This window comes from Osmerus mordax, chromosome 17, assembly GCF_038355195.1.
Source record: "Osmerus mordax isolate fOsmMor3 chromosome 17, fOsmMor3.pri, whole genome shotgun sequence".
Lineage (NCBI taxonomy): Eukaryota > Metazoa > Chordata > Actinopteri > Osmeriformes > Osmeridae > Osmerus > Osmerus mordax.
In genome coordinates this window covers 2,454,541-2,480,566 of record NC_090066.1, presented here as the reverse complement: position 1 = coordinate 2,480,566, position 26,026 = coordinate 2,454,541, and the positions used below count along the sequence as shown (strand labels likewise).

The 26,026-nt window shown below is 46.7% G+C and overlaps 3 protein-coding genes across 3 annotated transcripts in view; all 3 read right to left on the bottom strand.

Annotated features, from left to right (window-relative positions):
• Window positions 1-4: 4 nt before the first annotated feature.
• On the bottom strand, window positions 5-4,124 carry LOC136960071 (aldo-keto reductase family 1 member B1-like). Its single transcript, XM_067254400.1, has 10 exons — window positions 3,924-4,124; window positions 3,314-3,481; window positions 2,730-2,846; window positions 2,340-2,417; window positions 2,088-2,210; window positions 1,563-1,669; window positions 1,322-1,403; window positions 1,124-1,207; window positions 893-975; window positions 5-743 (listed from the first exon to the last, which is right to left on the bottom strand). Exons 1-10 carry the CDS (start codon window positions 3,987-3,989, stop codon window positions 701-703), a joined length of 951 nt encoding a protein of 316 aa, XP_067110501.1. The 5' UTR covers window positions 3,990-4,124; the 3' UTR covers window positions 5-700.
• Window positions 4,125-5,131: 1,007 nt separating this feature from the next.
• Window positions 5,132-8,698, bottom strand: LOC136960074 (aldo-keto reductase family 1 member B1-like). Its single transcript, XM_067254402.1, has 10 exons — window positions 8,595-8,698; window positions 8,008-8,175; window positions 7,559-7,675; window positions 7,375-7,452; window positions 7,123-7,245; window positions 6,464-6,570; window positions 6,223-6,304; window positions 6,025-6,108; window positions 5,791-5,873; window positions 5,132-5,658 (listed from the first exon to the last, which is right to left on the bottom strand). The coding sequence occupies exons 1-10, from the start codon at window positions 8,658-8,660 to the stop codon at window positions 5,616-5,618; spliced, it is 951 nt and encodes a 316-aa protein (XP_067110503.1). The 5' UTR covers window positions 8,661-8,698; the 3' UTR covers window positions 5,132-5,615.
• A 242-nt stretch (window positions 8,699-8,940) lies between these two features.
• adipor2 (adiponectin receptor 2) overlaps window positions 8,941-26,026 on the bottom strand; it is a 21,269-nt gene continuing 4,183 nt past the window's right edge. Inside the window, exons 2-8 of the mRNA XM_067254401.1 lie at window positions 23,097-23,565; window positions 14,719-14,886; window positions 13,535-13,706; window positions 12,171-12,357; window positions 11,604-11,791; window positions 11,063-11,256; window positions 8,941-10,884 (exon numbers count right to left, since the gene is read on the bottom strand). Of these exons, the coding sequence (XP_067110502.1) occupies window positions 10,756-10,884; window positions 11,063-11,256; window positions 11,604-11,791; window positions 12,171-12,357; window positions 13,535-13,706; window positions 14,719-14,784 (936 nt within the window). The 5' untranslated portion in view covers window positions 14,785-14,886; window positions 23,097-23,565 and the 3' untranslated portion in view covers window positions 8,941-10,755. The remainder of the gene's footprint in view (window positions 10,885-11,062; window positions 11,257-11,603; window positions 11,792-12,170; window positions 12,358-13,534; window positions 13,707-14,718; window positions 14,887-23,096; window positions 23,566-26,026) is intronic.

The window sequence follows — 26,026 nt, the reverse complement described above, 5'->3', positions numbered from 1 at the left end:
CACACGCAGACAAAAGCTTTATTGCATAAAAGAGTAAATACAGAAACAGCAGTATCACATCCTTCTGTGTCACACAGAACAAACATGACTTTTCATCATGAGACTAGGAGTTTAAACGTTGCCAGGAGAGGTCTATGACCTAGTGGGAGGCATGTCTGGAAATTACGTGTTTCCATTTCCCCAAATCAGATTATTCATTATTCATATTGAGATATGTGATATCACACACCTGTTCTTGTTCAAGTATTTGTTAATACATTGACCAGATAATGCATTTTCAGGTATGGGAACACAGCTTTTTTTCCCCAAAGGTTATTTTTATAAAACAAATTTGCATCAATCAAACCTAAGCTATGCATCAATTCTACATAAATGGTAAAACAAAAAACACACTAGCTCACAATAACGTTCATCCTATTGTAGGGGGTTAAATATTGGCCAAACAACCAAAACGAATTCCCCTATGGTTTAAGGGAAGATGAGAAACTGAACAGTGTATTAGCATGAACCAAATAATGCCAATACAAATAGAATTACGGTTATTTGACTCTATGGGTTAAATCAGAGCAAGAATGGTCAAAATACGGTTAAATGAAATACGTATTTAATAACATTGCAAATGAATGAAATCAATTACAAGGCAAACATGTTACAAAATGAAAGCTTTAAATCTCTGCTGTAAACAATAAAGTATGTTCCTTCAGAACTCCGCGTTGAATGGATAGTCTTTATGCTTCACACCCCTGGATAGAAGAGAGAGGAGGAAGGAGAGAGAAGAATGTATTATTTAGAGAGACACGGTGCTCGTTCAAGGTAGAATATCAAACTAGTCGTGTTCCTTAAACGGATGGATGACACTGTGCTTCCTATGTTGTTACTGTTGTGGTCTCACCATTCCATGGGAACGGCTCTCCAGTTTCTGTTGAACCCCAGAATGATCTTCATCTCGTCCTCGGTCAGCTCAAAGTCAAACACCTGAGCGCCCGCGCGCACACAGAAACACACACAGGGAACAGTATTACCATTTCAAAACAAGCAACACCTCTATGAGGAAAATGTGTCAAACAGAGTCCATGCACACACTAGTGGTCATCGGAGTACGTGAATAACTAGGGCCTTCTACCTGGAAGTTCTCCTGGATGCGCTGAGGAGTGATGGACTTGGGGATGACTATGATGTTCCTCTGGACTTGGAACCTGATCAGGACCTGGAGGGTTAGGTGGGTTCATAGGTCAGATGTTGCTGCTGCCAGAACATTAATTTGGTGCATAACACCGTAACAGTTTGTGTGCATTTAACACAACCCCTGTCTCTGAGGCACCTGAGCGGATGTCTTGTTGTACTTCTCAGCGATGGCCTTGATGTTGGAGTCGTCCAGGAGGGAGGGGTCATCTGGCTTGGCCCTGGAGGACACAAGGACACACAGTGTCACTGCCAGTCAAACCTGGGGCCCGAGACTGTTCATAAGGACAGGCAGAGATGGAGTAGATGAGGAAGCTAGTGTGTTACAGCTGTGTGGATGTGTGCTGTGGGTGTTGGTGAGCTGGGCAGTGTGATCTGACCAGGGTCTGTCTGGGGAGCCCAGAGGACTGTAGCCCGTCACAAAAATGTCCTTAGAGTGACAGTAGCTGATCAGTTTATCCTGGGTCAGGTAGGGGTGGCACTCAATCTGAACACACACACACGTAATGTGTCATCATGTACAGAATGAATGTCATCATGCACAGAAACATGTTATAATTATTATATGCAATATTACAATTTATAAATTAGCTTTATCAAGGTTATATAGTAGATTGTGCTTGGCTTCTTGTGCCTGAAAAACACAGCAGCTAAAACAAAGGATACTTCAAATGTCACATTTTGGAATGTGCCTTTAAGTACTCAAGGACTTGTAGGTTTTAAGAAAACTGTCAATATACTCCCCCACAAAATATGATTTTAGATGTTCAGTTATTTGACAAATTCTTCTTTCATTTAATCATTAGATCATGTCATTGGCTCAATCCTAGTCTGAGAGGTATTAAGGATTTCTGCATTAATAGGATATACCTGTGAGTTTCTGGTTATAAAGAGAATCCCTGTACCTGGTTGGTGGCAGGTTTGTACTTGAGGCCAGGCTTGTTCAGGAGGGCTTCAATCTGATCCTTGTTAAAGTTTGAGATGCCAATGGCCTTGACCAGACCCGCATCCACCAGCTCCTCCATGGCCTGGTCAGAAAGTCAGCAGAAACAGGAACAAATATGAATATGACTCATATTGTTTTGCAATGAAACAGTTGACCTACAGATGAAAACGAAGGGGATGCAGGGATGTGAATGCGTGATCGTCTGTCTCACCTCCCAGGTGTCCAGGAAGTTGGTTCCATCGGTGATGGCCAACCCTTCACTGTCCAGTGGGATAAGCTCAGAGCCAGCCTGCAAACCAGTGTTGATTTAACTACCATGAAAAGCACAAAAGATACCAAAGTCTCTGACTGAACTGACACAAAAAACTACATTAAAAACTGAATTATGCTGTTCAAGATGTGTCTCTTGAAAGTTAATCAAGCTTAAAGAAATGTAGAAACAAAGGTTTTGGGCTTTTGAAACACCCAAAACAGGAGCTCAATTTTATGGGTAAACTTTCAAAAGAGTATTCATACTGTATTGGCATGATATCCTTTTTTCCATGATTTTTCAAGCCTCTCATATACACTTGTGGCTTTGAGGAAAATAGTTTGGTCTTACCTGGAAGCCCATTGGCAAGTGGACAAGGTAGAGATCTAGGTAGTCCAGTCTGAGATCACTGAGAGTTTTCTGACAGGCTCCCTTAACCAGAGACTTCTCATGGAAGGTGCACCACAGCTGGAGAGGAGATATGGATATTTAACGATTTAAGTTGTTACTTAATTATCGGTCACTGGTCACATTTGTAACTAGTCACACATCCTAATATAAATAATCCCAATATAGCAACAACTGTCCAGAGGTTTTCACCCAACAACAGTGTAATTTCACGTTAGGTGTGGTCGACTTCATGCAGCGTCGGCGGCGCCGACAGCCGGCTGCAGCCGGCTGCCTTGAATCTGAGAATGCCATTGGCTGCTTCAAGTCAGCCGGGCTGCAGGCGGCTGCAGACGACGCCGGCGCTGCATGAAGTCGAACGCACCTAATATCACACCACACCCTAAACACAATGAGAGAGAGAAAACATGGAAGGTGTTTGATTTCTATGACGCATCATAAACTGCATGGTCTGCTGCATCATTCATTACAACCAGGCTGCCCACCCGCTCAACACGGGAGTCCTGCCCTGGCTAAGGCTGTCTCACCTTGCTGACCACAAACAGGTCCTCTCTCTTCACCACGCCATCTTTCACCATGGCGTTTATTCCTTCTCCCACCTCTTCCTCGTTCTGGTAGACGAAGGCTCCGTCGATGTGCCTGTACCCTGCAGAGATGGCAGCCTTCACTGCCTCTCTCACTTTACCTGGTGGGGACTGATGGGTCAGAGACAAACGTTTTTTACCTCCTCCATATAGATACTAAGATAGCTGATACGAAAAACTATACAACATTTACCTAAACAAAATGTTTAATCAGTCGCTATATTACACAGATTAATAATCTGATTATTAATCTATGTGCATAATTTGAGTTGGCTGGTTAAGTGTTATACAGAATAAGTAATCAAGCAAGTGAAGCGACATGAATATTTCATTCCAATTAACTGACTTTCAAAGTTCAATGACGAAGAAAACTTATCAATTCAACAAAAGCTTGCAACTGGCAGTGATTAAAACAAAAAAAAATACAAACAAAATATAAAGACTACTAGACTAGCCATTATGTTGTCTACAACCGTTTTTTTTTTTTTACTATTAGGTTACAGTAAACTACATTATCAAGTTGCGACACTTGTAATATTATTTAGAAACGCACCTTCCATGTCCCAAGACCAACAATAGGCATTTCTGCACCGGTGTTTAGTTTCACAGTTTTTGCCATTGCAATTCCAAGAGACGAAGTTCAACCCGACGGAGAATTTCAAGCTAGGTTAAGTGGAATCTTTGACAAGCAGTCACAAGTTAATACAGCTGGATCCGAAGATAAGGGTGGGTCTGGCAGTACGTTCAACAATCGACGTCAACACCGGTGGATTGGTATTGCCTGCAGGTCCTAGCACATTTGGCAACCTAGGCAAGATTTATCAAAAGCAGAAGTGTCTAAAATTGAGAAAGAAGTGAGGCAGAGCAAGTTAAACTCCAAACATCTGATGTAGGCAGTGGCGAAAATCTGCTATCAATTTTGGGGGGGGAAATTATATGACATTTTCTCAAGAGCAATTCCCTGAGGGGGACACCAAAATTACTTCTAGAACACATAGCCTACATTGTAATATGTTAAATGTATATTATTAATGTTATTTAAATGTCCTTAGGTTTACAGTGATCTATTGGGGGGGATCATATTTTTTCTCAGGATGGGGGGGGGTCGTGTCCCTGCTGTCCCCCCCGGAATTTCCGCCTATAGATGTACACTATTCAGCAGGGCTCAAGTCTCACGCAACACCTTGTATTTCTCACGCTGAGAAGGGATAACTTGTCCAGCAATATACAATTAATGGACTAGGGCACATACGCTAAATTTGTGCCGATTTAAGCGGTCTCGAGTTACAGAGTTATACTGAGTTAAATGCCACCTACCATATGAAACACCAGCAGCTCTCCCTCCTGGTCTACATTTACATTTAGTCATTTAGCAGACGCTCTTATCCAGAGCGACTTACAGTAAGTACAGGGACATTACCCTGAGGCAAGTAGGGTGAAGTGCCTTGCCCAAGGACACAACGTCAGTTGGCATGACCGGGAATCGAACTGGGAACCTTCGGATTACTAGCCCGACTCCCTCACCGCTCAGCCACCTGACTCCCTAATCCTGGTCTCCAGGATTTCTGTATCCAAACGTTGACAGTTATGGTAATCCCACCCCAAACTTTTGATTCAACTTGAGAGCCCTGTACTCATTACTAGACTATTAGTTTTGTCATAGCTTGTCGACACAATGTACACGTTATTTTATTATCTTTGCAGTTTGGCTTGAAATAAAAACAGCACAATGAAAAAAACATGAACAATATTTCAGAAAAACGTTTATTAGAACAATACAGCAGAAATAAAGGTATATTGCAATCATACACTCTTCTGCAACAATATGTGTGCTTCAACAACAAAAAACTCCACCCCCACCCGCCTCCAATTTTCTTACATCACAAGTAGTAATGTACTGCTAAGCAACTGATGTTTGATACTACAGCCTGGTGACAATATCTTCCCTGTCAACGAACAGGAAAAAGTCATCCCAGATGACAGTAATTTCCTGGACACTTGGGAGGTAATACATCAGATCTTGAGCCACTTCACACATTAGGCTTATTCTAAATGACTGGTTGGGGGAATATGTTTTGGATTTCCATTTGACCTATGAACTGACTTTCTGCAGTCTATCTTGACCAGGACGTTCTTAAAAAAGAGATTTGTAATCTCAAGAATCTTTCCTGGTTAAATAAAGGTTATATGCAAATAATGACTACTGTAGAGAGTAGCTCTGATGTAAACAGTAAAGTATGTTCCTTCAGAACTCTGCGTTGAATGGATAGTCTTTATGCTTCATGCCCCTAGAAGAGGAGAGAAGAACAATTCATTTAGAGAGACAGGGTGCTTGTTCAAGGTAGAATATCAAACTAGTCGTGTTCCTTAAATAGATGGATGACACTGTGCTTCCTATGTTGTTATTGTTGTGGTCTTACCAATGCATGGGACAGGCCCTCCAGCTTCTGTTGAACCCCAGAATGATCTTCATCTCGTCCTTGGTCAGCTCAAAGTCAAACACCTGCAGTGTGCGCGCACACGGACACAAACACACACAGGGAACAGTATTACAATTTCAAAACAAGCAACATCTCGAAGAGGAAAATGTGTCAAACAGAGTCCATGCACACACTAGTGGTCATCGGAGTACGTGAATAACTAGGGCTTTCTACCTGGAAGTTCTCCTGGATGCGCTGAGGAGTGATGGACTTGGGGATGACTATGACGTTCCTCTGGACTTGGAACCTGATCAGGACCTGGAGGGTTAGGTGGGTTCATAGGTCAGATGTTGCTGCTGCCAGAACATTAATTTGGTGCATAACACCATAACAGTTTGTGTGCATTTCACACAACCCCTGTCTCTGAGGCACCTGAGCGGATGTCTTGTTGTACTTCTCAGCGATGGCCTTGATGTTGGAGTCGTCCAGGAGGGAGGGGTCATCTGGCTTGGCCCTGGAGGACACAAGGACACACAGTGTCACTGCCAGTCAAACCTGGGGCCCGAGACTGTTCATAAGGACAGGCAGAGATGGAGTAGGTGAGGAGGCTAGTGTGTTACAGCTGTGTGGATGTGTGCTGTGGGTGTTGGTGAGCTGGGCAGTGTGATCTGACCAGGGTCTGTCTGGGGAGCCCAGAGGACTGTAGCCCGTCACAGAGATGCCCTTAGAGTGACAGTAGCTGATCAGCTTCTCCTGGGTTAGGTAGGGGTGGCACTCAATCTGAACACACACACACTATTCATTAATAGTTGTTGGTGACAATTAAACAAAGGAGTTAAGCCATTGATCAGTAAGTTAATGATGCACTTTGAGAAACAAGTATGAGCACTGCGAGGAAGGTGCAACACTTTTGGGTCGTTCTGCCATCTGTGAAAGTTGTCTAGTGTCAACAGAACACACCGAAAGCAGAGACGGGTGTGTCAGCGGGGAGTGTGACTCCATGGTTGAGAGAAGCAGGGCATTTACTAGGACGGATGTCTCAGACAAACAACAGCGATTGAAGGTCACCATGACAGCCCTGATGTCTGGCCCTGGAGGTCCCTGCCACTGTCAGACCGTTCTCTGCCAATAAGATGGCAGGAAATGAGAGATAAGGACATTGTAATGACATCACAGGGCTCTGGCCTTTACAGAGAGTTCTAGAAGCCCCCTCGGGGCTGGCAGGATTGTTTTGTTCTTCCTGTTTCAGCAGACAATCAGACTGCAGAGCTACTGACACAGTTACTCTCTCTCTGATATACCAGTTTCTGGGTATAAAATGAATCCCTGTACCTGGTTGGTGGCAGGTTTGTACTTGAGGCCAGGCTTGTTCAGGAGGGCTTCAATCTGATTCTTGTTAAAGTTTGAGATGCCAATGGCCTTGACCAGACCCGCATCCACCAGCTCCTCCATGGCCTGGTCAGAAAGTCAGCAGAAACAGGAACAAATATGAATATGACTCATATTGTTTTGCAACGAAACAGTTGACCTACAGATGAAAACAAAGGGGATGCAGGGATGTGAATGAGTGATTGTCTTTCTCACCTCCCAGGTGTCCAGGAAGTTGGTTCCATCGGTGATGGTCAACCCTTCACTGTCCAGTGGGAAAAGGTCAGAGCCAGCCTGCAAACCAGTGTTGATTTAACTACCATGAAAAGCACATAAAAGATACTGAATTCCCTCGCTACTGACACAATGAACTACATTATAATAAACACCCCAACTCTACCTGGAAGCCCATTGGCCAGTGGACAAGGTAGAGATCCAGGTAGTCCAGTCTGAGATCACTGAGAGTTTTCTGACAGGCTCCCTTAACCAGAGACTTCTCATGGAAGGTGCACCACAGCTGGAGAAAGGAGATATGGATATTTAACGATTTAAGTTGTTACTTAATCATATGTCACTGATCACATTTGTCATCAGTTGTCACTAGTCACACATCCTAATATAAAAAATCCCAATATGTAGCAACTGTGCCAAGGTTTTCACCCAACAACAGTGTCATTTCACAATATCATACCCCACCCTAAACACATAAGAAAAAGAGGAAAAAATAAGAAGTAAACATGGAGTCTAGAGATTTAACTTGATGGCACATCATAAACTGCACGATTCTGTCTGCATCATTCATTACAACCAGGCTGCTGCCCACTCGCGCCCTGGCTAAGGCTGTCTCACCTTGCTGACCACAAACAGGTCCTCTCTCTTCACCACGCCGTCTTTCACCATGGCGTTTATTCCTTCTCCCACCTCTGCCTCGTTCTGGTAGACGAAGGCTCCGTCGATGTGCCTGTACCCTGCAGAGATGGCAGCCTTCACTGCCTCCGTCACTTTACCTGGCGGGGACTGATGGGTCAGAGACAGACGTTTTTTTACATCCTCCATATAGATACTAAGATAGCTGATACGAAAAACTAAAACATTTACCTAAAGAAACTGTTTAATCAGTCGCTATATTATACAGATTATTAATCAATGTGCATAATTTGATTTGGCTAGTTGTAAGTGTTATAAATAGCCTAATCAAGCGAGTGAAGCGATGCATGAATATTTCATATCCTATTACCTGACTTTCAAAGTTAAACGACAAAGAAAACTTCTCAATTCAACAAAGGCTTGCAACTGGAATTATTAACATGTAATGTGTGAACTGCACGATTGATACAGATACTCATGTAGCTAGACATCCATTATGCTAGCGAAACGGAAGTACTTGTCTTAATCGCTACTAGTTTTCACACTCGTAATATTATTTAGAAACGCACCTTCCATGTCCCAAGACCAACAATAGGCATTTCTGCACCGGTGTTTAATTTCACAGATGTTGCCATTGCAGTTCCAAGAGATGAAATACAACCCGACAGTGAATTTCAAGCTAGGTCAAGTGGAACCTTCGACAGTCACGAGTTAATATAGCTGCCTGGATCCGAAGAGAAAGTTGGATCGAACAGCTGCTCAGCAATCGACGTCAACATCGATCGATTTTTTATGTCTGTATTCATCTAAATAAAACGGATCTACCACGTCACTGTTACGGCACAGTGTAAACATTATTTTGTTTCATTATCATTGCAGTTTGACTTGTAATAAAAACAGTACAATAAAAAGAACAAGTTTCCAAAAAAACGTTTATTAGAACAATACAGCAGATATAAAGGTCTATTGCAATCATACACTCTTCCACAACACTATGTGTGCTTCAACAACAAACAAAAAATTCACCCCCCCTACCCCCACCCGCCTCAAACACAAAAAACAAAACAAAAAAACGCTAACACTTAAACAACACAGCAGCTTCCTCCGATGTTTCCGGTAGCCGGACAGTCCCACAAGACCGCTGCAGTCTGGTAGCGCAGTCCTGTGTGGAGTTGACTAAAACTAACCCCAAAATTGTCAGAAAACTCTAGAAAAAGGGTTTGATCAGCCTCCTTGGACTCTCCTTTCTACCTTGAGGTACTACCTCGAGTACAGGAGGAACTGAATTGCAACACTGCAACAGGATACAAGCTTTAAACACAGCCCCCCCCCCCCCCCCCCCCCCCATCCCCCCATCCCATACCATTCAAACACACCAACTCTCAGAAGCCTTCTCCCTTAGCTGGGGATAGAAGAGCTGTCTGGGAGAACTGGGGTAGAAGAGAAGCTAATCATAGACAACGCTGTCTCTTTCTGCCCTGGTCCTGGACAATTTGGAAATAGATAAACGATGAACAAACAGATGAATGGAGGGTCTCAAGCCTTAACCTGCATTGATCATTGAACTCATCCCTTCCCAAATAACTACAGAGCAAAACAAATCATCATCATCATGTCCAGCCAAGTGCAGCTGGGCAAACAAAAAGAAAGAAAAAATAAGTTGAAAATAAAGCTTTTTATCAACGGTCATGGTAAACAATAAAAAATAAATGGTTCTAAAAATGAAAAGACACCCAAACCAAACACTGAGATGCACTGTTGTTCTTCATGTTGATCTGGTCGAAGGAGGCTGAAACCACTGTCACACAGTAGCACCCTGGCGTTCCCTAGACCTGGGTCTGGGAGTGTCTATCTGGGGGGACAACACCACAGGGAACCCAGCCTGGTCCCTGACTCTGGGCCTCAGAAAGGCACCTGTAAGGGGTACTGGGACCTACTGGTAGATCTCTAGCACGCAGGTTGTGTGTATGAGCGAGTGTGCTACTCCTCAAAGCTACAACAATTGTTTAGTTTTTGTTTTGTTTCAGTCTTACTTGTTGTATCTGTGTTTTCTTCCCCCTCAGCTTTTCTATTCTTGTCCAAAATCTCTTTTTTTTTTTGTTATTTTATATATATATATATATATTTATTTAATACAAATCTATATAACCCAAAATTTAGAAATCTTATTTACATGAAAAAACGGTTTGAAAGCGGCACATCCCAAACCTAAACACCCTTGTCAAAGAGAGACTGAAGGAAAACCTAGTGTTTTTTTTCTTCTTTTCTTTTTCAATTCCTTTTAGAATTATTTAGAGTTTTTCTCCCCGGACAACCCTCATTGCATTTAGCAAAAAACAATTATGTTTCTCTCTGCACCATAAGCAAAAATATGTATCATCCAACATTCAACCATAACAAACTCCAAATCATCATCATCGGGCCGGTTGAAAAACCAGTCTCAATAACAAACAAAACAAAACCTTGATGCAACCAAATGAAATCAATCAAACCATCAAAGATTCAAAACAACAGAACAAAGGTCATACATAGTTATATAGGTTTCCCACTCAAGGAAAATAACTCCCTGTCTGTTTTAATGTTGCTCTCTGGAGGTCATCCAGGGATGTACAGGGAGGCAAAGCAGCCTGTTTCGCTGCGGGGAGGAGAGAAAGTGTGTGTGTGAGAGTCTGTGTGTGTGTGTGTGTGTCTCCCCAGGGCGGTGTGTTGCCGTGACGACCGGTCGATGGTTCACAGGGCGTCCTCCACGGCACAGCCAGCCCCAGCAGTGTAGCGGAACTCCTGCAGGTTGGACACGCCGTGGAAGTGGACGAACGCTCCTGCTACCACCAGGATGTGGAACAGCTGGTGGGAGTGGAACTGGACAGGAGAAGAAGAGGAGGACAGATGTTGGCATGTGTGTATTTCTACCCCTGAGAAATACAGGTATTGTGTGTGTGAGTGAGTAGTATCTATTCGCACGCATTTGTGTGTGTGTGTGTGTGTAGTATCTATTTGCATGTACATGTGTGTGTGTGTGTGAACCCATGCTACATACCCAAATGTCACACTTCCCAGGGAAGAACCTCTCAGGTATGCGTGCTGCGTAGAGGCAGGCTCCAGTGATGTACAGGGTGGCCATGAGCAGCAGCCAGCCCATCTGGCCCATGGTGGTGGCCCTCAGGAAGCCCTCCGAAATGACAAAGTGCAGGCTGGGGACGACCCCACTCAGACCCAGGCCCACAAACACACCTAGGGACACAAGGGACAGGACAGGCTCAGCAAGGTGTCACAGGGGTTAAATAAGTGAGTTTCTTCAAATCAGCTACCTCTACACACCGTGACACACTCACACACTGTGAAAGACATTTTGGGCCCTTGCCACACACACACAGTGGACACACAGACCAAGCTGTTACCTAAAGTATTTTGGGTTTGTCTGAGGAAAATGTAAGCAGGTTGTTGAGTGTGTAGTTATCTGTGTGTGCAGTGTGTGAGGGGTGTTTTTAGAGAAGTTTACAGTTGGTTAAGAAGCTTGATACAGGGGGGGGGGGGGGGGCACACACACTCACAAACCCACGCACACCCGCTCACAGTACCTGCTCGGACGCCGCGGTATTGCGGCGTGGCGAAGAAGTCGCACTGGGAGACGGTGATGGCGGCCAGGCCCAGGATGCACACCACGATCAGGTAGATGAAGCACGGCTGGGGGGAACAGTAGAAGGAGTAGTAGAGCCACGGAACAAACGAGCCCATGATCAGGAAGGCTATACCAGAGTAGTCCAACCTGGGGAGGGAGGGAGGGAGGGAGGAGGAGGAGGGAGGAAAGGGAGGCGGGATAGAGGAAGGGAGGAGGGGAGAGAGGGAGGGAGGAGAAGGAGGGAGGAAAGGGGAGGGAGGCGGGATAGAGGAAGGGAGGAGGGGAGAGAGGGAGGGAGGAGGAGGAGGGAGGAAAGGGGAGGGAGGCGGGATAGAGGAAGGGAGGAGGGGAGAGAGGGAGGGAGGAGGAGGAGGGAGGAAAGGGGAGGGAGGCGGGATAGAGGAAGGGAGGAGCCAGGCAGGCAATGAGTTATTAGATTAGACAACTTGGAGAACGATGAGAAGTTTAGATAAGACAGAAACAACATGGGACATAGTGAATCCTTGTGATGGTAGACGGAGCTTACTTGGAGAAGACGCGTGACACGCCCTCAGAGTGGCAGTACACCGTGTGGAAGAGCCAGGAGAAGGACAGACACAGGATGGCTCCCAGGAAGAACACGCCGATGACTATCTTCTCCTGGAAGGGGGCTACGAAGGCCTTGTTGGTCCGGAACATGTACATGAGCCCCAGACACAGGAAGAATAGGCAGCCTGGGCGAGGAGGGAGGAGGGAGAGGCACAGGGAAATGAGGAGGAAGAGAAAGCAAAAGTCAGTCCAGGTTTGACTTGCAGGACACGGAACTGACACAAGGGGGCAGTGTTGGGCTGAGTTCTGTCGAGTGGTCCGTTTGAAAGTGTGTGTGGGTGTCTGTGAGAGCGAGCGATTGAGTGTGTGTGTGCGCGCTCGCTAGACTTTCTGAGATAGGCATCTCTGGCACTTCACTTCAGTGGATCTCATCCTACCTGTTGGGGAGATCCTACCAGGTCCTCTGGGGAGGAAACATGTCAGACTCCAGCCAGCTCTCCACTGGTGTCCCACAGGGTTCCCGGGTGTGTACATCCAGTCTCTCCTCCAGCCTTACACGCCCACCCACCACCTACGGTCTTCTTCTGACAACCGTCTGGTGGTCCCACCTCTCAAGAGCGCCCGCTCCCAACCCAAGCTCTTCTCCTGTCTGGCCCCCCAATGGTGGAATCATCTCCCCCCCTCCATCGGAGACACTGACCGTCTCCCCACCTTCAAGAAAAGGCTTAAGACTCACTTGTTCCGGGAGTCCAACGGTACTTAGGAATGATTTGTTGGATCCGATGTTAGTTCCTCCAGGATCACAAGGACACTTATTGAGGGACTTGCTGCACTTGTTGGTTAGTTGTAACTGATTTAACTACTTGTATTCGCTGTAAATTATATTATTGTTGCTTGCTTTCCTACAGGTACACTTGCACTTTTGAGGTTCACGTTGTTTAATTTGTAATTTGTTTAACTACATGCTCTCATGTTTCTTCCCATTGGCACTTATTTGCTTTTCACAATGTATGCTTCATGTTTTGGTTACCCACAGTGTTTTTGGGGCTATCTCATTGTTTATGATTATTGACCTATGCACTTTTGTAAAGCTCTCTCTTGGAAGTCGCTTTGGATAAAAGCGTCTGCTAAATGAATAAATGTAACGGTAAATGTGAGCGTGAATGTGTGTGTGTATGTGAGAGTGAATGTGTGTATGAGCGTGAATGTGTGTGTGTGTGTATGTGAGAGTGAAAGTGTGTATGAGCGTGAATGTGTGTGTGTGTGTATGTGAGAGTGAAAGTGTGTGTGAGCGTGAATGTGTGTGTGTGTGTATGTGAGAGTGAATGTGTGTGTGAGAGTGAATGTGTGTGTGTGTCTTACCGAGTAGATGTGTCCAGATGTTGCCCGTCTCTGTGTGGATCCTGAAGATGCTCTTGAAGCAGGCTCTGAAGGAGGGCATGGGGGGGCGGTGCCCATGCAACAGGAAGTCGTTGTCCTTCAGCCAATCAGGAAGAACATCATGAGGGATGACCCGCCACCGGCCCTCCCATACCTGATTGGAGGAAACATAAAAAAGGAGGGTTTATTATGCCCTCTTAACCAATCAAAGACCTGATTGCTAAGGCCAGCTCTGCTGTGCTACTATGAACATGCACTCAACATCCTTGCCTTCCTTCTTTCTCTTTCATTTATTTCCTACCTTCCTTCCATTCTTCTTTCCTTCCTCCTTTCCTTTCTCCCTTCCTCTCTGAGAACTATCTGCTGCAGATGTGCTAATCTGTAGGAATGTGCCTTCTGAATGACAGAACTAGCTCCACTAAATTACATTTCACAACACAACAAGACTGCAGCCAGAACCATTATATGATCCAGGAGATTACCAGCCCACTCTAAACCAGTTAGCTAATCACGGTGCATATTGGGTTAGACCATTCTGCCAGAAGGCCAGGGGTGGTCATGAGTGACAGCTTAGGATGGGACCATATGTCAGCAGTATCAGGTCAAGAGTATTTATAGACAGTCCCACCTCTGGAATGGCCCAGTCTGAGGTACAGTGTGCGTGTTTGATTGCGCGCGGGCATACAGAGCATGTGACCAGAAACATGAGTCATTGACAAGCTCTCCATTCATCAGGACAGCCCTTTCCAGGGGTTAATTTGGGGAACTGACAACCTGCTGTCTGCAATTTCAACAGCAGCAGCAGCAAGCCATGCTTGTTCCCTAGATGGGGCGAGGGTTGGAGAAGAACTATTTCTGTCTGGGTCTGGTTCTGGTTTATCACAGGTCACATTGCTGGGCTGGCCTCACAGAGCTCTTTCAGAACCGGCTCAGAGCAGGGAGAACCAGGGGTGAGGAGGGGGAGAACCAGGGGTGAGGAGGGGGAGAACCAGGGGTGAGGAGGGGGAGAACCAGGGGTGAGAGAGAGAGAGAGGGAGAGCGATAAGGAGGGGGAGAGAAAGTGAGGGGGAGAGAGAGGGAGGGGGAGAGAGAGGGAGAGAGAATTCCTGAGAAGTCATCTGTGTGTGTGTGTCTTCGATTGCGAGTGTGCGTGTGTAATTACAAACCTTGTGTACGAACTCCTCCATCTTCTCCATGGCGTGGTGGGCTTGTAGCAGCGGCTTCATGCCCATGAAGCCCTCGTCCGGCGTCTTCTCCTCCTCCACAGGCTCCCTCTCTCCATCCTCCGCCTGCTCTCCATCCTCCACTCTCTCTGTCCTCTCCTCAGACACGCTCTGAGGAAACAGACACACAGGGTTCAAATTCAGATAAAACACACAGGAAACAGAATAGTATGAAGTTCACCGTGACACACACACGTTTTCACCTCATCACGTTTAGAGACACACACACACACACGCACACGCACACGCACACGCACACGCACACACGCACAGGCCATACAGGGTCACACAGAGAGGGGGAGGGGGTGGTTTATATTGTATTGATTGGCATGACCTGCACTTTGTGGCATTTTCCACAGGCTGGCTCTGAGGCAAGATATCAGTGTCCTGTTCTCTGTACACAGCCTAGTGAGGTGAGGTCTACTCAGGCTGGTGAGGTGAGGTCTAGTCTAATCTAGTCTGGTCTGGTGTAGTCAGGCTGGTGAGGTGAGGTCTAGTCTAATCTAGTCTGGTCTGGTGTAGTCAGGCTGGTGAGGTGAGGTCTAATCTAGTCTGGTCTGGTGTAGTCAGGCTGGTGAGGTGAGGTCTAGTCTAGTCTGGTCTGGTGTAGTCAGGCTGGTGAGGTGAGGTCTAGTCTAGTCTGGTCTGGTGTAGTCAGGCTGGTCAGGTGAGGTCTAGTCTAGTCTGGTCTGGTGTAGTCAGGCTGGTCAGGTGAGGTCTAGTCTAATCTGGCTTCACTATAGTGAGAGATTGTTAGGAGACAACTCCAGAGGACAAGCCAGGATGTGTGTGTGTGTGTGCGTGTGTGTGTGCGTGCGTGTACGCATGGAGAGAGGGATGCATCAAGACTAAGCTGTGTGGTAGACGCAGGCTGTGTTTATAATGCATGACTAACCCATTTCCCATGGCTGCCGGCAAAACATACAAACTTGACTGTGTTGTGGGAATGCTGCAAGTGTGTGTGTGTGTGTGTATGAACATAGGCAGTACGGTCACACACATCATTAAACTCTAGAACAATTCAGCACTCTTACTCTGTGTGTGCTAAGGGGCTGCTGGGCATGTCTGTTTACTGAGGTCAGATTAGCGTGTGTGTGTGTGTGTGTGTGTGTGTGTGTATGTGTGTGTGTGTGTGTGTGTATGTGTGTGTGTGTAGTACTGTGTCAACATAAAACATTTGTCATCATCTGGCTGCACTGGAGGTGTCCCAGCTAAAGCCCTCCTGTGTCAGAGAGGCTGGAAGACACAGTCATTTACATTTACATTTAGTCATTTAGCAGACGCTCTTATCCAGAGCGACTTACAGTAAGTACAGGGACATCCCCCCCCGAGGCAAGTAGGGTGAAGTGCCTTGCCCAAGGACACAACGTCAGTTGGCATGACCGGGAATCGAACTGGCAACCTTCGGATTACTAGTCCGACTCCCTCACCGCTCAGCCACCTGACTCCCTCCCAGTCATCCACACAACTCAAGTATTAATAAGCCCTCCCAGTGTTTGTGTGGGAGGGAGGAGAACATGGAGCTGGCTAGCCTGCCAGGAGGCAGGCCTAACCCAAGTACAGGCTGAGAAATCTCTCTCTCTCCCCCTCTCGCTCTCTCGCTGAGTGAAAGAGAGTTACCAGGTGACAGGGTGCCCTCCAAGCTCCACACACCACCCTGGAGCGTAGACTCAAGGGAGCGCTCTGAAAAGCTGCTGCCGCAAACACACACACACATTTTTTAGAGCGACTCTATATATTTTACTGCAACACAGCAGGGCAGGCCTACCTATTTATACGAGCTGTGTGTGTGTGTGTCTTTGGGAGAAGTAACGTAGAATGCCATGTGCTTCAGAACCCAGCACACATTGAGGAAGACATTCATAAATTCTCCTGTTCTGGCAACATACATGACACAACCCAAGTATGTCAGACATGCTATGCCTGTTTTCATAGCAAGCACACACACACACACACACCCCAAACTAACGGTACGACAAACATCAAACGCCACAATGACCTTGTTCACAAACACACATTCTCTTTTGGGCACCCATGTATTCTCACACACAAAAGTGTGTTCACCTTCACTGTGCTAAATTACTCAGCCACGAGGAAGCCATCATGCACATAATCTACTAAAGACATTACTACATGCTTCTCTGCACCCTCCCCAACACACACACACACACACACACACACAAACCTATTCACAGCAGATATTTGGAGCATATAGCATGTAGTCCATGTGGGCCCCTAGTCACAACTGACATGGAGCAAATATTTCATCCAGAAAACTTTTTCCACAGGAAACATCTTACACGCTGAGCCTCATCGCTGGGAAACCTAAACCCCTTGATATGTGATGCATAGGCTCTCAATTATTCAAAGATGAACAACCTTTCCGTAGCTTATACAGTTCCGTCCATAGCAAACCAATCCATAGTCGTTGCAGGCTGGGCTTTACCAGTGACCTAGATACTGGAGACAGTGGGCTTGCCAGACTTGTTAAGAAGAAGTCTGCTGAGGGAGGAATGTGGACAGAGGCAGAAGAATTAACATTTACATTTAGTCATTTAGCAGACGCTCTTATCCAGAGCGACTTACAGTAAGTACAGGGACATTCCCCCCTGAGGCAAGTAGGGTGAAGTGCCTTGCCCAAGGACACGTCATTTTTCACAGCCAGAAATTGAACCGGCAACCTTCTGATTAATAGCCTGATTCCCTAACTGGTCAGCCATCTGACACCCAATTAACACTGTCCAGATCTACAAATATATTTAGTCATTTTTTGTTGTTGTCATTTTTTAGTCAAATATACCACATGATGTGGTAGTCCAGGCTTAGTAGGCTAGGTATGCTACTAGGATGGCTACTCAGGCCCTGGTCCTGGGGCCCTAGTCCTGGGTCCCTAGTCTTGGGTCCCGGTCCCTGGTCTTGGGTCCTGGTCTTGGGGCCCTGGTCTTGGGAATCTTTTCTTTCTCTCTGAAATGTTCTGTAATCTTGTTAGATGCCAGGCTGTCATGGGGCTGCTAAGGGGCTGCTGGGCATGTCTGTTTACTGAGGTCAGATTAGCGTGTGTGTGTGTGCGCGTGTGTGTGTCCAGTCATGTTATAATCCCACACAAGTCCAGGGCAGTGATTAGCCCACAGCAGTATCATGATTGACCTTATCATATCTGTTTCATTAAAGCTTATTAACTAAGGGAACACAAGTGTGTTGATGTGTGTGTGTGTGTGTGTGTGAGAGAATGTTCCCTCAGTCCAGTCACATGCGGAAGATTGCGCAGAGCCTGTTGTTCAAATGTTTTTCAGTGGAACACTCCCTTTTCTCTGAAATATTCCTCTCAACTGTGTTCTAATCAACCACAGCTGTGATCCCACAGGACACGGTGACATCACCAACCCAGGGTTGAAGGTCACTAACCATGCACACTACAAGACGATGGGAAGGATTTGTGTGTTAATCAGCTTCTAGCACACTAACCTTTAACCTCTCTGTCCTCAACAACAACAACAACAACAACACACACACGTCTATACAAATCCCATTTTTATGTTTTGTTTGTTTTTTGGGGGAAGGGGCAAGGCCTCCCCTCCCTGCCCCATCTACTTCCTTGACAGACAGACCAATCAGTGCATTACCTTATCAGATGAAGAGAAAAGCTACTGCCAAGGCAGCTTATCTGGCCAGTCAGCAGCCTGGCCCTGGGCCGGCTGAGGACACGCCAGCCTTGGAGCCTGACCTAGAGCTACAGACCAGAGCTACTGACCTAGAGCTACAGACCAGAGCTACAGACCAGAGCTACTGACCTAGAGCTACAGACCAGAGCTACAGACCAGAGCTACAGACCAGAGCTACTGACCTAGAGCTACTGACCTAGAGCTACAGACCAGAGCTACTGACCAGAGCTACAGACCAGAGCTACTGACCTAGAGCTACTGACCTAGAGCTACAGACCAGAGCTACAGACCAGAGCTACTGACCAGAGCTACAGACCAGAGCTACAGACCAGAGCTACTGACCTAGAGCTACAGACCAGAGCTACTGACCTAGAGCTACTGGGTGAGAGACACACAGAAAGAGAGAGGGTCAGAGAGTGAGATATTTAGAGAGAAAGTGAGAAATACAGAGGGGGACAGAGTGAGACAGAGAGAGCGAGAGAGAGCGAGAGAGAGCAGGGGGGGTGAGAAAGACAGAGGGGGACAGTGAGACAGAGAGAGCGAGAGAGAGCGAGAGAGAGCGAGAGAGAGAAAGAGAGATGGATAGCCCGTGTGTAGAACTCTGCATGCATTAGCCCACTAATGCTCATTAGCACACACACACACACACACACACACAACCTCACTTCCTCCCTCTCTGTCTCAAGACCACTTTGTGACCATCCTACACCACCACTCAGGCTCACCCTCTTTAGGATCCTCTTCTGTGTGTGTGTGTGTGTGTGCCCTTCAGTCAGCGTGTGCGACTTAACCCTTGTGCTGCCTTCGGGTCACATGACCCAAAGGTTCATAACGAACCATCGTTGTGTTTACCCAATTTTACCCAATACAAAAACAAATAAAAATAATTTTCTTTTAACCTTTGCAATGTAGGGGGTCTGAGACAGCCCAACGGTTAAAAGGAAATGCTTCACTTTGTTTTTGTATGCGGTAAAGTTGTCGCAATACGACGGTGGGTCACAATGACTGATGGGTCAGAATGACCCGAAGATAACACAAGGATTAAGTTAGATCAGTGTGTGCGCATCTTCACTGGAGAACTAAAGATGCTAGAAGATCGTCAGTAGTCGAAACCCCAAAACATACATGAGCAAAATAAAGTGTCAAAAGTGTGAAAATGCAGACCTCCTGGTCTGAGAGCGGAGGGGGCTGTGCGGTTCAGCTGAGGTATACAATCTCAACTGTCTGGAAGACAACACCACGATCACATGTTCCAGGAAGAGGGCGGTCTCTCCGAAAAAACGCTCAGCCAATGAGAGCACGCCGAGACCAATAAGGAAGTGCTGCTGACCCTTGTACACAGTAACCCTGCTGACGCCAGAACACAACACGTGACACGCACACATTGCTGTTTATCCTTCTCTCCCTGTAGGCACGCACACATGCACAGTTCCTTTCAAACCTTTAAGAAAAAGTGTTGGAACACAGTGGAACAGTAGTCTAAAGTTGAAGGGTTGAAGACATCATGCCTCTACCAAACACATTCCAGAGTAGTTGTCTGGTATTTCCATTTTGTGACTGATTTCGTGACTGGCTGCCTTCCTTCCTGCCTGGTTGGTTGGTTAGCTGACGGAAGTAAACAACCTTCCCATTGTATCACAGGATTTGATGTGGTGATAGCATCTCAGATCAAAACAAGGGTGGGACTCAAATCCCCAACTGCTTCTGGCAACAGTGTGTGTGTGTGCGTGCATGTAGATGTGTGTGTGTGTGTGTGTGTGTGTGTGTGTGTGGGTGTGTTAGGGTGTAGGAGAATGACCCAGGGGCTTGACCTGAACCGCCTCTAGACATCCAGGCCTGTTCTGTACAACAAAACCGGTTTGACTTCACCCCACGCTCAACCGGTCGTCTGCTCCAGTGGTAAAACTTGAAATTCAAACAAAACTTTCTTAAAACAAACACACACACACACACTCAATGTATGAAAAGCAGGGCAGTGAAGTGTAGTGTTAGGCAGGGCCCCTGATGACTGGGGCGGGAGGCCCCAAACGCTCTCAGGTTTTGGCTGCTGAAAGGGCTGGCCCCAGATTACCTTTCAGTTGGCTGAATAGAGTGGAGTGAGTGTGTGTGAGTGTGTGTGAGTGTGTGTGAGTGTGTGTGAGCGTGTGTGTGCGTGCCTCGCTGTGTAAACAGCTTTCACGACGCCCTGACCCCTCTCCCCTGTACCACAGACCTACTGATGAGGCCACAGAGACCCAGCTTACAGACACAATCATTTGCTACACTAGACTGTACTGTACTATACTAGACTGTACTATACTGAACAAGGATACCATATGAGACTATACTGTACTGTACCATACAATACTAGACTGTACTATACTAGACAGTACTATACTGAACAAGGATACCATATGAGACTATACTGTACTGTACCATACAATACTAGACTATACTATACCATACAATACTAGACTGTACTATACCATACAATACTAGACTGTACTATACTAGACTGTACTATACTGAACAAGGATACCATATGAGACTATACTGTACTGTACTATACCTGGAAACACTGGAACACATATATATACCTGTTTTAATTGTTGTGCATAGATATGAGCTATATTTGTATGTATGTATGTATGTATGTATGTATGTATGTATGTATGTATGTATGTATGTGTGTGTTTTGTATGTTCCCCTTACGTAATATGTGGTAGTCAGTATGTCTGTATGTATTTATGTTTGTGTGTACCCCTCTTGTAATATGTTATGTGTATTTTTCTATCTGGACCTTGAGTCTGCAAATAAAGTTAAATAAATTAAAATATACTAGACTTTATTGAATCATGTCATACTATAACAGGCAGTACCGATCACAGATGTGTGCAGGTAGAGAAGGGGGAGAGAAAGAGATAAACCAATGAGAAGGGGGAGAGAAAGAGAGATGTGAGAGAGATGTGAGAGGCATGTGTGAAATATTCAGAGTGAGAAAAGAAGAAGCATGGCTGGAGGCAGAGATGAAAGAGCGAGATAGTCTCTGTCTCTACCTCAATGCCTGTGTGTGTGTGTGTCTGAAACTTCATTCTCATCATGAAAATCCTCCACTTGAACATGTCTCTCATTCTCTCTCCTTGCCTGTACCTCCCTCCCTCCCTCCCTCCCTCCCTCCCTCCCTCCCTCCCTCTCTCCCTCTCTCCCTCTCTCCCTCTCTCCCTATCCCTCCCCTTGTAATTAAGGAGGAAAGAACCTGTGTGTGTGTGTGTGTGTGTGTGTGTGTGTGTGTGTGTGTGTGTGTGTGTGTGTGTGCGTCCCATTCCACCTCTGGGATGAAGAACTGGGCCCCCATGGTCTCATTATAGTAGACGCTCGCTAGCCCCCTCTGCTGTTCTGGAGGCCCCCTGCTGGTCTCAGCTGGAGCGCAACAGCCTTTCACACAGTAAACATCAATGCTAGGCAACCTGAACTTGCAGCAGAAAACCCTCCCACCTGTTAACTCAGAACCATCTAATGAGAGAGATATCAGAACTGTCTAATGAGAGAGATATCAGAACCATCTAATGAGATATCAGAACTGTCTAATGAGAGAGATATCAGAACCATCTAATGAGATATCAGAAGCGCTAGACCAGTCTTCAACCCTGGTCCTCAGGGCCCACTCTCCTGTATGTTTGAGGTGTTTCCCTCTTCCAGAACACCTTGATTAAATGAATAGGACGTCATGATGCTCCTACAGAGCTTGGTAATGACTTTTCATTTAGACGAGGTGCGTTGGAGCAAACATACAGCACAGTGGGCCCTGAGGACCAGGGATGAAGGGCACTGCACTAGACCGCAGGCCCACACACACGCACACGCACACACGCATGACGTCAGCCAGCAGGATGGAGAGCAGGGACAAGGCCTGCATGCGTGTCAACACAGGCTGACCAGGTTGGAGGGCTGTTCTGACTCATCTAGGACAGGGTTTACACCCGGGCACGCTGTGTGTTTTGGCAAAACAAATGTTCCTTTATCATGGCAATAAAGCTGTTTCAATCTAAATACCATTTATAGGAAGAGCAAGAGAGAGAGAGACAGTGAAAGAAAGCAAGAAAGAGAGAGAGGGTGTGAAAAAGAGTTGGAGCAAAGCTCTCATAAAGCTTCTCATCTATGAATCTGTTAAGACATTGTCATGCCACACCAGAAGTGGACTGTCTCATGTGTCTCTCTCAGGGAATAGTGAGGGAGCCAGTCAGACAGCCAGCCAGTCAGCCAGTCAGTACTGGTCTGTCAGCTGGTGGATCAGAATCAGGTTGTAACTGGGATGTATCACAGTGTCAACATTACACACATAGGGCTTTATTAAACAGCTTCACTCTCTAACTAGGTAATATACGTTCCACTGACCACTGAATCTAACCAATCAAGAGACGTCTTTTAAGCACACTGATGCGTGTGTCAGCGATAGCGGTATATAAGGGAACAAAGTTTCTGTCATATTGATTTAAATGATGGCTCTAGTATTACGGGAAGTGAACCACGTATGGAAATCTTGAGGCCTGTTCAACAGAGAAGCTCCTGTGCGGGCCAGGGCAGGTGGTGGACTGGCTGCAGGCAGAAAGCTGCAGGCAGCAGAGAAGTCTGTGGTGTAGGTAGCAGTGGTGCCAGTAGGAACCTGTGATGAGAACTCACCTCGTTCTGTACGGGGCCGACTGGGCTGAGGTGGGCGGAGTCTGTAGTGTCATCCTGCTCCCGTGGGCTGGTGGGATTTGTAGTTCGGGCGTGTGTGGCGGCTGTAGTACCGGCATCGGCGGCGACGGGGGCGACCCCTCTGTGTCTGAGTACGAAGGCCGGGCCCTCGGCCCCCCTCAGCTCCCCTCCGTCCAGCTTGAACTGCTGGACCGACACCCTCTCCTCTGGACTGGACTCCGTCGGAAAGGCCCGGACACCAAAAGACGGAAAGCTGGAAGGACTGGGCCGGATCCAACCGGACTGGACTGGAGTGGGTTGGACTGGAGTGGGTGAAGATGCCAGGTGGAACCAGATGTAATCTGGATGAGGGTGGGGGCTGGGCTGGGCTGGACTGGACTGGGCCCAGTAGATGCAGCCTGGGTTCAGGTCTGCCTTTACTGTGGAGAGAGAGGCTGCTGGACAACTGGACCTGGGGGAGACAGAGGAGAGGGGGTTAGAGTACACTGAGATTCACAACTAAGACAAGTACACACACACACACACACAGGGGTGAGAAGAGGAGGAGGCCAGAGAAGAGGAGCCGAGCGGTCTCTCTAAGCTGACTGTCTTTCCGGGTATCTTAGCAACCCAAGGTGCCAAGGACTTCCACAGAAACTCCAGTCCACAGGAACTCCTCTCTGCTTGTCAGCACCCCGACTCTCTCTCTCCATCTGTCTCTGTCTCCCTCTCTCTCTCTTCCTCTCTAAATCACTTAATATTTTTCTTCATTCCTCTCCTTTTTCTCCATCTGTCCATCTTTCTCTCTCTCTCTCTTTCTCTGGTGGTACCAAGCATGGTATGGTTTAGTCTGTAGTTCTACATGGCAGGACGGAGGATGGAGGCACCGTCACGCTTAGCTCTCTTCCAGCCGACCAGCTCACAGAGGCCACGTCAAGGTGAACAAGCTGAAGATACAGACCCCTGCGACACCCCCACTCTCTCTGTGTAGCCAAGTCATGTAGCCAAGTAATGACATGGGATGGGATGGAGGGTGGGAGGATGGGATGGGGATGAGGAAAGCTGAGTGCAGTAAAGGACAGGGGAGGGGAGCACACACACAATCACACACACTTATGCATCACTTGGCGCTAATTCTTGAAAATATCTTGCAGTCACAAGTCACAGCCATCACCTGCCTTAACAGTGAGTTACACACACACAACTCGAATTAAGGCCAGTGGTAGCTGGTAGGGGAATGCATCTACATAAATTACTCTCAATTATATAAAAGACACTGAAAGAATGCTGTCAGTAACAACCATGCTTGTTCCATGTCAGACAGAACTCTCAAACAGACACTGACACTGTCACCCCCCCCCCCCCCCCCCCCCCCCTCTGGCCGTGTCTGGAGAACAGAGGTCCACCAGGGAGTGTGTGTGTGTGTGCATATTCTCTGTCTCTCTCTCTGTCTCTCTCTCTGTCTCTCTCTCTGTCTCTCTCTCTGTCTCTCTCTCTGTCTCTCTCTCTGTCTCTCTCTCTGTCTCTCTCTCTGTCTCTCTCTCTGTCTCTCTCTCTGTCTCTTTCTCTGTCTCTCTGTCTCTCTCTCTGTCTCTCTGTCTCTCTCTGTCTGTCTCTCTCTCTCTCTGTCTCTCTCTGTCTCTCTGTCTCTCTCTCTCTCTCTCTCTCTCTGTCTCTCTCTCTGTCTCTCTCTCTGTCTCTCTCTGTCTCTCTCTCTCTGTCTCTCTCTCTCTGTCTCTCTCTCTCTGTCTCTCTCAGAGGAGGACAGTGTTTTTGCACTAAGATCTAGGCCTATATTCAAGGTTCCCGAGTCTATACAGTAGAATGTAGCATTCATAAGAACTACATCACTAGTTCTGTTTCAACGTACTGATTTACAGACTGTAGAGAGAGAGAAACCAGCTTTCTCCTATCTGAACTGTGTGTTGATTTAAGAGAGAAAGAGAGAGAGATACCAGGTTTCTCCCATGAGAGGTAACTGCTGATGCTGATGATAATACACAGTGGTCCAAGTTGATGTTTGTGAAAATGGCCCTCTATACAAAGCTTTTTACAGTGACATTGATCAATCAACGATTGGCCTCTGGGCCTGGTGCTCTCTCCCCTTCTTTGAGACAAATTATACAGCGTCCCTCAAGTGATTGCAATTTAATTGACCCGTCTGATGAAAGAACATAACTGGCCCTGGAGCTGAGATGAAACTTTTTTGGACGTCATTTCATCTGCAAAGTAGCAGATGTAACAGGGGCAGATCCTCCTAGGACACACACCCACCAGGCCCCACAAACACACAGCCCTGGAACCAATACCCTCTGTCCTAGTGAACCTTGATACAGAGGGAGAGAGACAGAGACAGAGACAGAGACAGAGAGAGAGAGAGAGTGTGTGTGTAGCATGTGTGTGTTGCGTGGTGCACGTGTGTGTGTTCTAGTAACACCAACTCCTGGCTGAGCGCCAGAATCATTACGTGTGTGTAAAGCGTGGATTAGAGGACGTAGAGCTAGCCAGTCACATGAAGGGAAAGCTGTGGCCTCACCTCCGGAGGCGCATGCACAGGTCTCCTACACTGGAACACACACACACACACACTTCTGTAAAGTGTTTCATTTCCCCTCCTGAAACCAGCTGTGAGGGTGTGTGTGTGTGTGTGTGTGTGTGTGTGTGTGTGTGTGTGTGTGTGTGTGTGTGTGTGTGTACTGGAGCAGAGTTGTGCAGTGACAGCAGCTGAGCTGACAGCTTCCTACAGAGCACGCTCCAAAAGATTTGCTCATGTGGCACATTTACACAGAACACCAAAACCACTGGAACACAGGGGCACTCCACATTCAAACTGAATGCTGGTCCACTGGTCCTCATAGATTAGCCTGGATGATCCTCAATCTCTCTCTCTGTAGAAATCTTTCTCTCTCTCTATGTCTGCATTTCCATTTCTC

Excerpts from the sequence above, each read along its gene's own strand:
- LOC136960071 (XM_067254400.1), bottom strand. The coding sequence starts at position 3,989 with ATGGCAAAAACTGTGAAACTAAACACCGGTGCAGAAATGCCTATTGTT. Across the intron at positions 2,847-3,313 it reads ACCTGTTTGTGGTCAGCAAG|CTGTGGTGCACCTTCCATGA; the intron begins GTGAGACAGCCT and ends TCTCCTCTCCAG. Across the intron at positions 976-1,123 it reads GCATCCAGGAGAACTTCCAG|GTGTTTGACTTTGAGCTGAC; the intron begins GTAGAAGGCCCT and ends GCGGGCGCTCAG.
- LOC136960074 (XM_067254402.1), bottom strand. The coding sequence starts at position 8,660 with ATGGCAACATCTGTGAAATTAAACACCGGTGCAGAAATGCCTATTGTT. Across the intron at positions 7,676-8,007 it reads ACCTGTTTGTGGTCAGCAAG|CTGTGGTGCACCTTCCATGA; the intron begins GTGAGACAGCCT and ends TCCTTTCTCCAG. Across the intron at positions 5,659-5,790 it reads AGGGCCTGTCCCATGCATTG|GGGCATGAAGCATAAAGACT; the intron begins GTAAGACCACAA and ends CTCCTCTTCTAG.